The sequence below is a fragment of the Geospiza fortis genome, unplaced genomic scaffold, assembly GCF_000277835.1.
Source record: "Geospiza fortis unplaced genomic scaffold, GeoFor_1.0 scaffold53, whole genome shotgun sequence".
Lineage (NCBI taxonomy): Eukaryota > Metazoa > Chordata > Aves > Passeriformes > Thraupidae > Geospiza > Geospiza fortis.
This window is the reverse complement of record NW_005054305.1, coordinates 8,580,925-8,594,870: the sequence shown is the minus strand read 5'-3', so window position 1 is coordinate 8,594,870 and position 13,946 is coordinate 8,580,925. Positions and strand designations below refer to the sequence as shown.

Sequence of the window (13,946 nt, the reverse complement as noted above, 5' to 3'; positions counted from 1 at the left end):
ACTGATCTCTCTGTGGTGACCAGTGATAGGACCTGAGGGAATGGCCTGAGATTGTGTCAGGGGAGGTTTAGGTTGGATATCAGGAAAAAGATTTTTACCCAGAGGGTGCTTGGGCACTGAAACAGGCTCCCCAGGGATGTGGTCACAGCACCAAGACTGACAGAGCTCAAGTTGTGCAGTGCTCTCAGGCACAGAGTGTGATTCATGGGGCTGTACCATGCAGTAGCAGGAATAGGACTTTGATGATTCTTATGTGTCCCTTCCAACTCATAGGATATCCTATGATTTTATGAAGTGCGCCTTGTCTACATACATGATCTATGGAAATCATGAGCATAATGCCATTCCATTAGCATGAATCAGGTTTTATTATATACTAACAAAAGAAGTTTGGCCCTCAGTAGGATGCTTGGAAAAAACCTAAGTCTGCCAGTGTTTTATATTAATTAGACGGCTAATTCCCAGATCATCTGTAAATGGTGGAGTAAACAAAGAAACCATCTTTATTAAGGAAAGGATGTCAGAGATCACTTTTCAAGTTCTACTTCCATCAAATTCCTTTGTTGTGTTTTCCATCACACCTTCAAAAATCTACAGCTGTTTCCAGCTCCTTTTTTCTTGATACTCTGACTGTTTGGATTATTCTTCCTTTAAGATTTTTACGGCAATTTTTTAATGTGTGATATATGTTACAGAATTATGCTAAACTTCAATGGGCACCTTTAAAGTTAATGTTGTTTGTCGTCTAACTAAAATACATGATACTCCTACAAGTCAAACTAAATCAAGAGCTTAAGCCCTCCAGGTCCTTGCTTCTAAGAACAAAAGTAATTGAGTCTTCAGGTGCCTGGGATACACCTTAATTTGTCTGTTTGTCTCATAGATAATTGAGAAAGATTTCATTCTTGCCAAGTGACACTTTGTCCAGAGTTATAGTAGCGGTAGGGAACTGAGTAGGATTAAGATCTTGTTCATGCTCAGTTCTACTGTGTTACTGATCTCTGGAGAGTGTCTCACTGCAAAAGAGTTATGGTCCAAGGCAATTTCCTTTGTCAGCTGCTGCAGCTTTATAACTGTAAAGGGAAAGACAGTGGAGGACACAGAGGATAAAGAACAAAAATGAGACAAAGGAAAAAAAGCATGAAAGTCAGCCCTTTTAAAATAACTGTTCTTGTCCATTACTGAAATTACATAAAATGCTAAAAGACTACAGTGTATTTTCTTAGCACTGATGGAAAATCTACCAACATTTGTTTCTAGCCAGAGAACATAAAACTGTATGAAGCATGCTGATGTCTTATATTAAAGTTATAGTAGCTATTTGTTCAACATTTAAACCTTGAAGTATGGAATAAATATTTTTTCACAGCAGTTACATCATTAAATCTCCATCTTCCAGTGAGCCTGTTTTTTTTTCTGCCTTCCCTACTACTGAAATTTGAATATCAAGAAGGTTTTTATATGCTGTTTTACTTCAATATGTTGTATATGTATTAGTTTTATGAAGAGACAGACAAGGTATATATCGCTAGAAAACATGGGAGATTGTTCCTAAAGAAATTAAGAGAAATAGTGATCTGTGTGATTTAATAGGCTTTTGGTATGGAAACCAAATTAAAGATATTTGCAATGCTACTTATTGTTCATGGTATATTCTCTTTTTTTGGTGAAGGTTTCTGCAAGAGAACACAGGCCAGGTACACAGAGGTTTGTTGATAGGTGCCTTGTGGGCCATTATGGAGCCTTTTCTTACTTTGTTCTAGTATCACCATATAATTCAGCAGCACCTTAATTTATTTTCAATCCTACAAGGGATGTTTTCTGTCCTCTTCTGACAAATATATATTTTTGACTGCTGTTTTTATGATCAGTAAATATGACGGACTACAGACACAGCACTTTGCTCAGGTAGGTATATGGCAATGCATATTCACAAAAACACATAATATATTATTAGTAGAATTGATGATGCAAATATGCACACGATAGAAAACAATTTTAATGAATATGTCAGTAATGCAGAAATATATAATATACATATTTCTGTGTACATCCCCCCATACATTTTTTATGGAAGCACATTAAGAATCAGTTACTGAATGGCACTTGAGTAAGTAGTTTTATGCATTGCATCACTTTCAGAATAGTAGTCAGATTAACTTCTGTACATGTCCTGTTATTCTCTTTAACCTATCAGTCTCCATACTTAATTCTTAAGCTGGCAATTGCAGCTGCAAATCTTATTTTTAAATGTTCATCACAGTATCTATGTACTTCCATACCTAACAGAAATTGCCCATGAGAGAGTTACATTTGTTCATTAAAACATTGATGTCTATATACTAGCTAATGTTAGACAAATTTAGGACATGAGTGCTAGGATATAGTCAGGAGGGACTTGAGAAAAATGTTTTCTCCAGTAGACATTGATACACAATACTGCAAAAATGATTTAGGATAAAATTTGGTATGTAACTTCTAAGAACTGCCGCAGAATCTTTTGCATCTTTTTTAGAATTTTCATATTTTAAAACCAACCAAACAAAACATTTAGCATATGGAACGTGTCTAGTGAAAACTTATTTCTGGGGTAGATGCTGTATTCTAAGATACCTTGTAACACAAGGAGTAACCTAGCAGAATCTGGAATGTGTGATTAAGGCAGAAAAGAAAACAAAGTATCTAAAGGGTATTCATAAAGATTAGCCAAATTCACTTTTCACAGAATACCAGCAATGAAGAAAGAGGGAAGTTCAGTGAGGGGGTTCTATTTGACATCCTGTATTTCAAATAAAGCAAATAAAATTGGTTAAAGCTGGTGGGCATTTTTTGGAAGAAGTCCCCAGTGGAAGAGATGCCTAGAGGAAACTCCCTATTAATTAGAATTGCATTTCTGTGTATGCCAACACATACACAGGAAGCAGGTGGCTTTTCGACTCTAGGTTTATAACTACAACAAATGAAGGACAACATCACCAAAATAATCATAATCAAACATGTGCCAGTGTTGGCTTGGGCTGTGTGTCACAGTTTGCTTTCAAACCACACATTGCTAATAAAAGATGACATTTTGCACTGGTGCTTTGGCTCTGAAAAGTGCTACAGAAGAGTAGGGTCATAAATACACGCGTCGTTACTTTTCAAGGTGCAAGGAGAAAACTTACTTTGTGGCCAAAATTGTATTTGGTAGAATTTTTACCTGAATTGAGAAGTAATTTTCTGAAATTTTGACATAATCAGATTTAACCAGGTAGTCTTAAAAGCTGTTCATTCTCCTTTCAGGAAATTACAATGGCTTTTTATAAAGCATCATATGAAAATACTCCAAATGACAAACTACTGTTGACTCTATGAGTTATCAGTCAGAAAATGAGTACGAGAAAGCAGAGAAATATGCAGCAAAACCAGCTATGATTTATGCCAGTGCTGTTATAATCACATCACAGCACAGATTTTTTCTGAATAACTCAGTTTACTGCTTTCTGTACTCATATTTGTCATAGGTCTGTGCAGACACAGAGAGAATGTTTTTATCTAATTATGATGTTTGACTTGAAATACATTTAGCACAGATGACAGTTTTTAACCACTAATTTCAATTTACATAGTTAAGTATTATTTAAGGATTAAATGATAGCAAACAAGGAAACAAGCCTACACAGGGTTGTAAGGCTTTTGTCTGGAAATCATAAACTTAATGAGAGCCATTATCCCCTAGACACTTGTTCATGAAGACTTGGGGGGAGCTTGGGGTTTAGAAAATTTGTGAAATTTTGACTGCAATTTGTCAGGGCATGTTGGACAAAATCTATTCACTTACTTGAAATGGGAGAGGAATAAAGAATTTAAATATTGTTGCGCTCCTTAAATAACTGGAACATTTGAATAACTGAATAACTGTTAAAATCATGAGTACAAGAACTTGGCTTCCTTCATTTCAGTTTATTAGTAATTATGCGCTTATAAAGACAATTCACAGTCACTTCATTAGTAATTAAGAAAGAAAACTTAAAATACCATGAGCACATAAGTATAAAACTGAAATCTCCTGAAGATTTACTGAAGATACCACTGCAACAAAATATTAGACAGGACTTCTCAGAAACTATTTTATTTCCAAAACAGGAAAATGTCATAAATAACTAAGAATTTAAAAGATTTAATGATATTCAGCAGATTTCTCCTCTAGGTACTTGTCCAAGACCTTCTGTGAATTCATTAAAATATCTTGCATCTGCAGAGTTATTCTCTGAGGTATTCTGAGAGAAATACAGGATGAACAGTTCAATCTGTTCAAGAACTCTATGAAATATGGCTTTAAGTTAATTTTTACCCAAAAGGGAGTGGCTGAATTTGGTATAAGTAGCAGCAAAATAACAGACGAGAACATGTACAGAAGGAGGACCAGGACCACTAAGATGATCAGAGCATCTCTTTCATGAAGGCAGGCTGAAAGAGTTGGGGCTATTGAACCTGGAGAGGACAAGGCTCCAGGAAGATCTTATTGCTGCTTTTCAGTTCTTAAAGGAGGCTTATATAAAAATGGAGAAAGACCTTCTACCAAGGCTACAGTGACAGGACAAGGGACAATGTTTTTAAAGTAGAAAAATGTAGAGTTCAGATTGGACATAAGAAAGAAATCTTAGAGGATCAGGGTGGTGAGACAGTGGAACAGGGTGCCCCATGGAGCTGTGGATACCCTGTCACTGGAAGTGAAAAGATAATAGTTTATACTGATTTTTCAAATACAAATTGCAAAAAATCCTAGAAATTATAAATAATTATATGTAAATATTGTTTTCACAAATGGTATGATATTTTAAATAATGCTTTTGTCTTTAATACTGAATATGTTAATTCACAGAACACTTGCTAGGACTTTTGTATACCCTTAATTCACAAATGCACATGTAAATACTACTAAGATAGGTACGATTGAATTAAAAGTGTACGAATGTTTTCCTTGTTCTGAAAAATGGAAACCATTTTTCATTGTTCTTTCACTTATTTTTTTTGGAAAACATATTTTGCTTCATATGATCTTCATAAGGTGGGAACATAACATTTTTAGCTTAAGTGACTATACAGGTCTTGTTTGCATTTCAGTATATATGAGATTAGCAATATTGTTGAAGAACATTGCAAGCATAGACACAACTTACACTTGTCATTATCATTATAAAGATATCTGAATAAATTTTTGGCTGAGAGCACTACAATCTTCATCTTTCCATAAAGAGAAACTAGGAGATGGTTGATAGAGACTAGGTAATGTTTTTCCTATTTGAGCCCCCACTAAAAATGTGGTTGATACACTTAGATTTCAGACATTTCACCTTATGGCTTGTTTGACAATTTCAATTGCAGCAGTAACTTGGCAACAGATTATGTTGCTTTCTATTGTACTGTTTCTTTTCTTTTCTAATGCAATTGTCATCCTTATCTCTCATTGCCTAATGCCTGATTACGTAACAAAACAATGTCCTTTTTTTTTAATCATGGTGTAATGCTTCATTCTAACATACAATACAATACAGTACATATAATACAAGAAGTAATGGGTTCAAACTGAAAGGGTAAAACTGAAAGAGTACATTCAGGTTAGATACAGAAAAGAAATTCTTTATTATACTTTTATATATATAAAAAATATTATTGGAGGGCGGGGAAAACCACTTTTTTTTTTTTACAGAGCTACTGCATTTTAATTCTGTTGTACTGATATTTTAGTGTAATACCTTCTAAACTGATAGTCACATTTCATTGATGAATTATACAAGATTTGCTTAACAAAAAGAAACAAGGTTATGTAAGTCTTTGAATTTAAAATTCATCACTTTGTGCAAACAAACAGAATAGAGTGGGAAGAATAAAAGGCTTTGGATTAGTGGAGTAATGGGGAGGGAAGGGTTGACTTCAGATAGAGCACAGGAACAAATTCTGGAGTCAAAAGGGCATTTTCAGCATTTGGTAGTGGCAGTGTTGCAGCTTCTCAAAGGAAAATAGGTATTGAAGAGAAGTGGAACTCAGAAGAAAGATTTCACTCAGAAGAAAGATTCTACCATTATCAGCAGTGTCAAGTAGTAGCAGTAAAGTCTGAGCACAACTTGCCAGCAATTAGTGTAAATGTCAACATATGACATACTCAAGGTCTCAGAGTTTTTACTGAGACTTGGACCAGCAATAATACAATATGGAAATTGATTCCATAGTATTTGCTTGATAAAGCAAACTCTTTCGTAAGTTCTACTGACTTTTTTTAAGGCTGACAGGAAAAGCTGATGGGTGAGACATTTATACTATGGTTGGTTTTTCTTTTTACAGACCCTGAACAATAATAGCTAAAATATAAACTGGGAATTGTGGAATTGCTGTAATAGCACACAAATTTAGGAGTTCCCTCCCATGAAATAAGAAAGGAGAATGGAAGATTATTTTCAAGCTCACAGATGAGACTGAAACCAAGAAAGTTATCTGTTCTCAAAACCAAAGACACACGAGCAAAACAAACCATCAAGCTGAATCAGTGTGAGCTTTCATGTGAAATTAAAGAATAAAGATCTGATGCTTGTTTCAGATTGGTATCAGTATTGATTTTTCAATAACAGGCAAATAACAGAATACTATTTCTCACATAATTAGAAATCAGTCTCGAATTTAAACTACAATACGAGAGATTTTACAAGAGATAATCTGTTTCTATAACAAAGAGAAGGACAATTTAAGCATGTACTACTTATCTCAAAATATTAGAAATTACGAGGAATAATAACAGTGTGATGGAAACTTTAGAACTTTACCTTTGTGGCAGCATCAAAACAAACAAAGCCCGTGCTGAAGTCGATGGTAAGTCCCATAAGATGACTCTCTAAAACACAGGCATACGTCTTGCACTGTAAAAGAAAAATCAGAGAAGGTAGTTACCACAGAAGACATTTCTTAAATATTTTTCTAGGACCACTGTTTCTGAGTCTTTATTCTAATGTTTATATACCTCAAAATTATTATCAGAAGTAAGTAATTTGTGTGTAAATATGTCAAATTTATTGTATTTCAAATAAAAGGATTTTTATCAGTGATGAAGTTATCTAAGACATATAAAAACAGGCTTTGCTTCCATTAGGGAAAAAATGAAAGGTTCAGAATTGCCTCAGTGTCTTACTAATAACATTTTCTAAAAGGAAAAATTTATTATTTTCAAACCTCCTTATTTTTTTTTCATACCCAACAACTTTTTAGATTAATATATTCCTTTTATCTTTTCAAGCAAAAAAAAATCTTATATAAAGCATCTCTTTAGTACACTGTTTCTTGTGTTTTTCTGTTGCCATAAATCTCAGGGAAAAAGCTAGTATTTCATACCATTTAGCAGCTAAATGGAATTATCTGATTTTTTTTTTTTTTTGCTTCAGATAGTGGATCAATATATCAATATATCTCAAAGGTTTCTATGAGAAACCTTGGAATCCTGTAAGACTTTATCATTCTACTTTTTTAAATATACACTTCTATTTATTGCCATAACATCACACTTGAATACACACTGTGAGACATTTATAAGTATAATTTTTAGCATCAAGCTGTGCTTGAAGGCTGACTGCAGGTACAAAATGACAGACTTGTCTTTTCATCACAAAATACATTAAAAAATCAAAACATTTCCAAATCAGATTCAAGTTCTTTAAAGAAATTATTCTTATTTTATAGGCATTTTGCCCTCCAGATTAAATGAAATACAGCTATCCTCTTCAAATATTTCTGTAGCTGCTAAAATTATGAAATGAGAACAAAGACTTCCATGACCTATAATGTGTCAGCAAAATCAAAATATAAATTGCAAATGTGGGAAGAATGTGGGTTACAAATTGTAAGTACTACAAAAGAACCTATGATTATTTTTGGCATTTGGATTATAAAGATAAATCAGATGCCTTTACGTATATATTCTTTTTGTAAGGGGGTGCTGTTCGGATCCTTAATGGTCTTCCTTAGAACACAAGAAGCTGGAAGGTGCATTAACAGGTTCTAAATAGAAAATGCAATGAAGGAAAATTGAAAACTTCATACTTAGTGTTTATATTAACAAATAAAAGTGGCTTTTTATAATTTTTCCCTTTGATCAGCTACACCATGAGACTTATAAGTGTGTAAAATTTGATTGTAAATCAGTGCTGAAAAAGAAGAGGATATTGCCTTTGGTATTATCTCATTAGTAGAAGAATAAAGTGTAAAGTAATGCATTTCACAGTTACTTATAGTTAATTAAGTCACATATGCAAAACTTTTCAAGATTTACATGCAAAGCAAAAAATGTACGGTTTTGTGGGATTATCTTGCAAACATCTTGCAAGATGCAAATTGCATTTTTATTTGTAATTGTTAAAGACCTAGAACAGACTCAGACCCTTTACTGGAAATTAAATTTGGCATGGAAAATGTGTGTCAGATTTAAAATACATATTGTCATCTAAAGTTTTCTAACCTCCCACCCCACCACCAGAGGCCAACCCACAGTGTGCTCTGCAGCACCATGCTGAGCTGGCACAGCTCCCTCTGCTTTTAAGCCCAGAATTTGGACTGGCTAATTAGCCTCACTGGGAACTTAAGATTCATGAGAAACAGGACATACCAGCCTTGGTTAAAGGCTGTACTGAAAAAGCAACCTACTTCCAAGACTGAAGGGTATTTCTACAAAATGCAGTGCTCAGTTTGTGGAGAAATATAATTTAGTTCAGCTCAGTGTAGTTCTTTGCAGGAAGAAACTGCAGATCACTAGTAGCAGCTGATTATTTAGTTATTCTATACTTATATAAAAGACCATTCTACATCCTCAGACTATGATTTCCAAAACAATTTAGAGAAGAAAAAGTGTGAAAATAATAAAGAGATCTCTGGACAGGGAGAATTTAGTTTCCTTGGGGAAGAATGTCCTTTGGTTTTTGCAGGTGTTGTATCCATTTGCACGATTCTGGTGACAGGTCAGAGTAGGGATGTGAACTTTCAGACAATGGTTAACTCTTGCAAGTTAACTTTTCTCATCTTTATTTTCTTTAAGTTGCCTTTTAATTCAGATATTTGGAGAAAACAGAAAGGCAAAAATTGTTATCAAGGTACAAGGTAATTTTAAATTTCTTATACATTTAACATTTTAAAATTTTAGAAGTGACTATGAATAATATATACTGTGGATATTTGGTTTGGTTGCTGATTTCTCACAAGAATTCATGAAAACCTCATCAGAACTGAAGCATCCACTTCCCAAAAGAAGCAGAACACACTTCAGCAGTCATTTGCTGTTCTTCCTCAGAATACAGAATGTTAACTTTGATTTATTAATAATTCAATGGGTCAGGCAGAGGCTGAAGAAGACAACTCGAAGTTACTCCTTAGAAACTATTCCCTCAACATGCACCATTTAAATTATGGAAAGAACAATATACTGTGAACTTCATGAAAGCCATCTCTGAAGCTGAAACAAAGTGAACCATAAATCTAAGACTTAATTCAGACTTTTAAACTCAGATTCAACTTCAATGAAAACATATGTTAAAGTACTGCAACTTAAAACAGTTTATATCATAATCCTTACTTTAGAGAACAAACAACGACAAACAAGGACAGCAAGTAAAAAATTCATGATGCAAGAGGTGAAAATATTAGCTTAAAGTAGCAGGAACACAAAAGGAATGTGACAGGCATATATATAATTGCACATCATTAGGCAAGTTATAGTAGTCACAGATACTTTGTGCAATAATGCTGTGAGAGAGTAAGGAAAGAGGATTTTCATTTCAAGTAATTTTTTTTTAATAGGTAGCTATGAAAATGGATTACCATCACTTACTACATTACAAAACTAATTAAAGAGTGGGTGAAACACACCAAAGTGACACCACTGTATCATTGTACCACATTAATGTTAAATTATAATCAATTTGACTATGCCTCTTCTAATATATTTATTTTCTAAGAAAAACCAACTGTTTAATTTTTGGTTTAGATATGCCTCTAGAAGAAGCCATGAATTAGGTTAAAAGACAATTCATTATATATTTATAGAACTGCGTTTAAAAATATTTGAATTTGTTATATATTCTTTGGAGTTAGATTAGAATTGGCCACTGATTAATCTCTTCTGGAGGTTATAGCCAATGAATAAGAGTTACTCATTGAATGATTATGGAGTAGCACACATGCAGTTGAATATTTTTAAATGGTAGTTTTAAACTGAAATTATATTTTCAACGCTATATTATTTTATTGTAAGACAAACCTACTGGATTAGCATTCACTCTAAATATGAATATTCATATCAACACAATTGCATAAATCAAAATTTTAGTAAAAATGTACCATTGATACCTTAATTTTGAACCTGTCACTTTTATTTTCTCACAGAGCAATGAAAGAACTTGTTAAAAACAAAGTATACCATCAGATTTTATCTGCAGCTGCAGGTTGATAGATGAAAGCAGGAATGGATTGCTAAAAGAAAATGAGGAGGCCAAACCCATTTATATTTAAAATATTCCATATTTTTTTTACAAATCAAGATATAGAAAAAAAAGAAAAAAAGGTGAAATAATGAGTGTGAATTCCACAGTAATATTCTATCATGAGAAGCCTGTTTTTCCACTTTCACAGATCTGCTATAATCAACCAACCAATCAGGAAATCATTACTTTGAGTTCTAAATTGCTACATTGAACATCAGGAGAGACAAAAAAAAAGGTGAAAATATTAAGATGAATCTGAGGTTAAGATTATAATATAAACTATTTTGGAGAAGCCTGAAGGCAATTTTGAATAAATGCAAAAGAAAAAGCTAAGCCAGGAATGCTACAGTATAAACTAATCTGAAAGTAGAACAAGTATGAGGTGGCTTCTGAGATAACATTTATTCAGGAAAAATGTCATATATTCTTTTACTGATGGCACAGCAGTGCTACTATAAAGTATGTTGCAGTGAATTATACAAGTCAACAACTCTCAAATATTTAATCGCAGAGGATAAACATTTTTGCAAGTTTTACACAGAAAACCTAGTCCTAGGTTTTCCAGCATGCGAGTACAGCTTAAAAGATAAGAGCAGTTTTTATAAAAGGTAACAGCATATATGAATTTAAAAGAGGAAAGCCAAGCCTCCCCTGACTCCTCTTGTAACAAAAGTACTGTGTGTTAAAACTGACAGCAGGGTAGTTTTTGCAAATTGCATCTTCATGGGTATATACCAGTTCTGTGCATCTGTATGTGGTGGTTTGCAGGTCAGAAAAGGGCTAATATATAACTAACTAACAGTTTGTCTGAATAAAAACATGCCACTGCTTGCACTCCCAGGAGGACACAGAAAATGTGTGAGCCAATACTTGCACAGCCTAATATGCTAATACGGCTCAGGTAGGTGTGTATCACTCCTGCCAACAGCAACTAAAGCTGTTCTAACCACATGTATATTTCATTATTAGAAAATCAATATTACAATTGGGATTAGGTGAATTACAATTGTGGTGGGTGGCTTTTTTCTCTGTTTTTAAGTCAAAAAGTCATGACTTTTTGGTCATGTGAGAAGAAGTTATCTTTAAACACTCTGATATGTAATTTTGCTATAAAAAGTCACTAGAAATCTGTATTTGAATGTTGTCCATCTCTGTGCTGTCACCTAACAATAGAGTAAATACACAAGGAACAGGAAATAGGTGAAGAAAGAATAATGCATCTGAGGTACAACTTTTGTTCTTGCTTGTATCCAGCAAGTACTTCACTCAGTATACTCTCATTCCTGGTATTACAAGGACAACTTAATTCCTGCAAAGTTCTCTTGTGATATTCAGTAACAAATAAGGTAGCATGTAAGCCAGTAAGAATATCTAAACACCTGCATTTTGTCCCTGATCCATAGATTGTTTTTCTGTCTGTGAACTTAAGTTAACAAATATGTATCAAATTGTCATAATAACTCAAAGATTCTATTTCAGGTGACCTCTTCTGAAGGCTAGCTTGCAAGCTGTTTGGGAACAGCAAAAGCAATTACTTACATAAACAGTAATAACTTGAGAGCTGCAGAAGGTCATAAAATTTCTAAATTTACATTCTTATTTCATATGGGCCTAATTTGTTAATGCATCAAAAGATGATCAACAAGGCAGTTGTTCTCACCTGTATCCGTTCAACTTCTAAAAAAGTTGCTGTTTGGAAGGCTTTTTCCCATAGTGTTAGGTCAGACTCTAGTTCCACAGAAAAGTAAAGATCTTCTCCAGATTCAGACTGGACACTGAAGCAATGTTTCCGACGGTCCAGTAGATCACTGTCCTGATGAAAACCTGAAGTTATATAATCTGGCATACATCAATTAATATTTTTAATTTCAAACATTTATGCGTCAAACCCAGCATTTTTAAAGGCATTTTAAATGACAGGAATAACCACAGTTGCTGAGGAACTGAAAATCAGGGGTTTGGTCTAAACATTGACAGTTCAATGAATTTTAAAAAGGATGCCTACGTTCAGAATGGTACAGAACAGCATATCTCCTGCAGTAACGTCAAATATTTTAACAAATCACTTCTCAAAAATGTTATCAGCTATACACTTTAGATTAGATGCATTCTATGAAAGTTTTCCACTTTCTATTCACATGAGGAACACAAATATCAGCTTCTCTGACCTATTTGACTTATACACCCTACTCTGGAAGGTTGGTCAAAGGAATATATTTATTTTAAGAAGTATGAAAATTCCGTATGTTGTATTTCCTTTACAGATGCTAGAGAAAACAAGTTCGTATTTCTGCAGGCTTACAAAATCCAACATACAATTAGTCTTTAAATACATACTGCAGGTAGAGACTGTAGTGGCTGCCCATGGTTATGTTTCTGGCTTTGGTCTTGGAGGAGAAAATTATTTTTGGCTTTACTTTCAACATAACATCACATATTGGACATCAGGTTATAAATATTTAATAATTTAAGATTGCTAGTATTTGTAATTGGTACTAAACCAAAGAATAAGCAAGTTAATCAGAAAATCCATTCATTAAATTGTTTTCAATTATTTTTAAACTTCATTTATATAATAAAAAGGATGCTTTATGCTAAAATTCTGGCATGTAATTTGTTCTTGTGGAAAATAGGTTTGCAGAAACAGCTTTAATTAACTTAGTCCCTGCTACATCAAAGAAGTTGCCACAAGTCACAAGCTCACCAGCTGTCCTTGCCAATACATCTGGAGATTTGGGTATAAGTAGCCTGCATGCAATTTTCACATAGTTACCCCATAGCAAAGGGCAGAGTTAAGTTGAGCAAAGGAGACTCATGGGACAGTATTGCCTTCTGGTTTATACACAACTTGAATAGACCAAGGGGAGCACAACCAGCTGATACAAGCTGGAAGAGCAGCTTACATTGTTCAAGTCAGCTCTCCCTGGGGCAGAGAACCAGCAACCTAAAGCTGATTGAGAACAAAATATATAAAACAGGAACCTGTCTGAAACTATCACTCTCAGGTATCACAAGTAGGCAAGGGGAGAGCAAGCACCACTTTGCCCTTTCCATTCATTTAGTAGAAAAGTGACCGACCTGTCCAAGAAAGCCAGTACAGCATGCATTCATGAATACTTCTAGTTGAAGCATGATTTACAATTTCTAGAAGAATCAGCTATGGAGGCATCATATCCATACTTTTCAATCACCAGGAAAAAACCAAGTTACTATGATTTTAAAATCACCAGTCAGTGTGGAAAAATCTCCCTCCTTACTTCCCCCAAGTGCTCAGCTTAGTAGCTGTACAGTGTTTAGTCATGTATGAAAAAATCAGCATGAACATGTTTGATCTTAAAAGGCAACATTAAAAAAAAAGAAGAATATTGTTCCAGATTTTTCTTCCAAATATTCACAAAGATGTGTAGTTGAACCAGTTAGGCGTAGCTAAATAATCGTCAATGTCCTATC

General features: G+C 34.0%; 1 protein-coding gene across 1 annotated transcript in view; it reads right to left on the bottom strand.

Moving 5' to 3' along the window:
• The window catches only part of SNTG1 (syntrophin gamma 1), a 316,256-nt gene that overhangs the window by 18,271 nt on the left and 284,039 nt on the right, over window positions 1-13,946 (bottom strand). The window contains exons 15-16 of the mRNA XM_031066535.1: window positions 12,157-12,309; window positions 6,801-6,893 (exon numbers count right to left, since the gene is read on the bottom strand). Of these exons, the coding sequence (XP_030922395.1) occupies window positions 6,801-6,893; window positions 12,157-12,309 (246 nt within the window). The remainder of the gene's footprint in view (window positions 1-6,800; window positions 6,894-12,156; window positions 12,310-13,946) is intronic.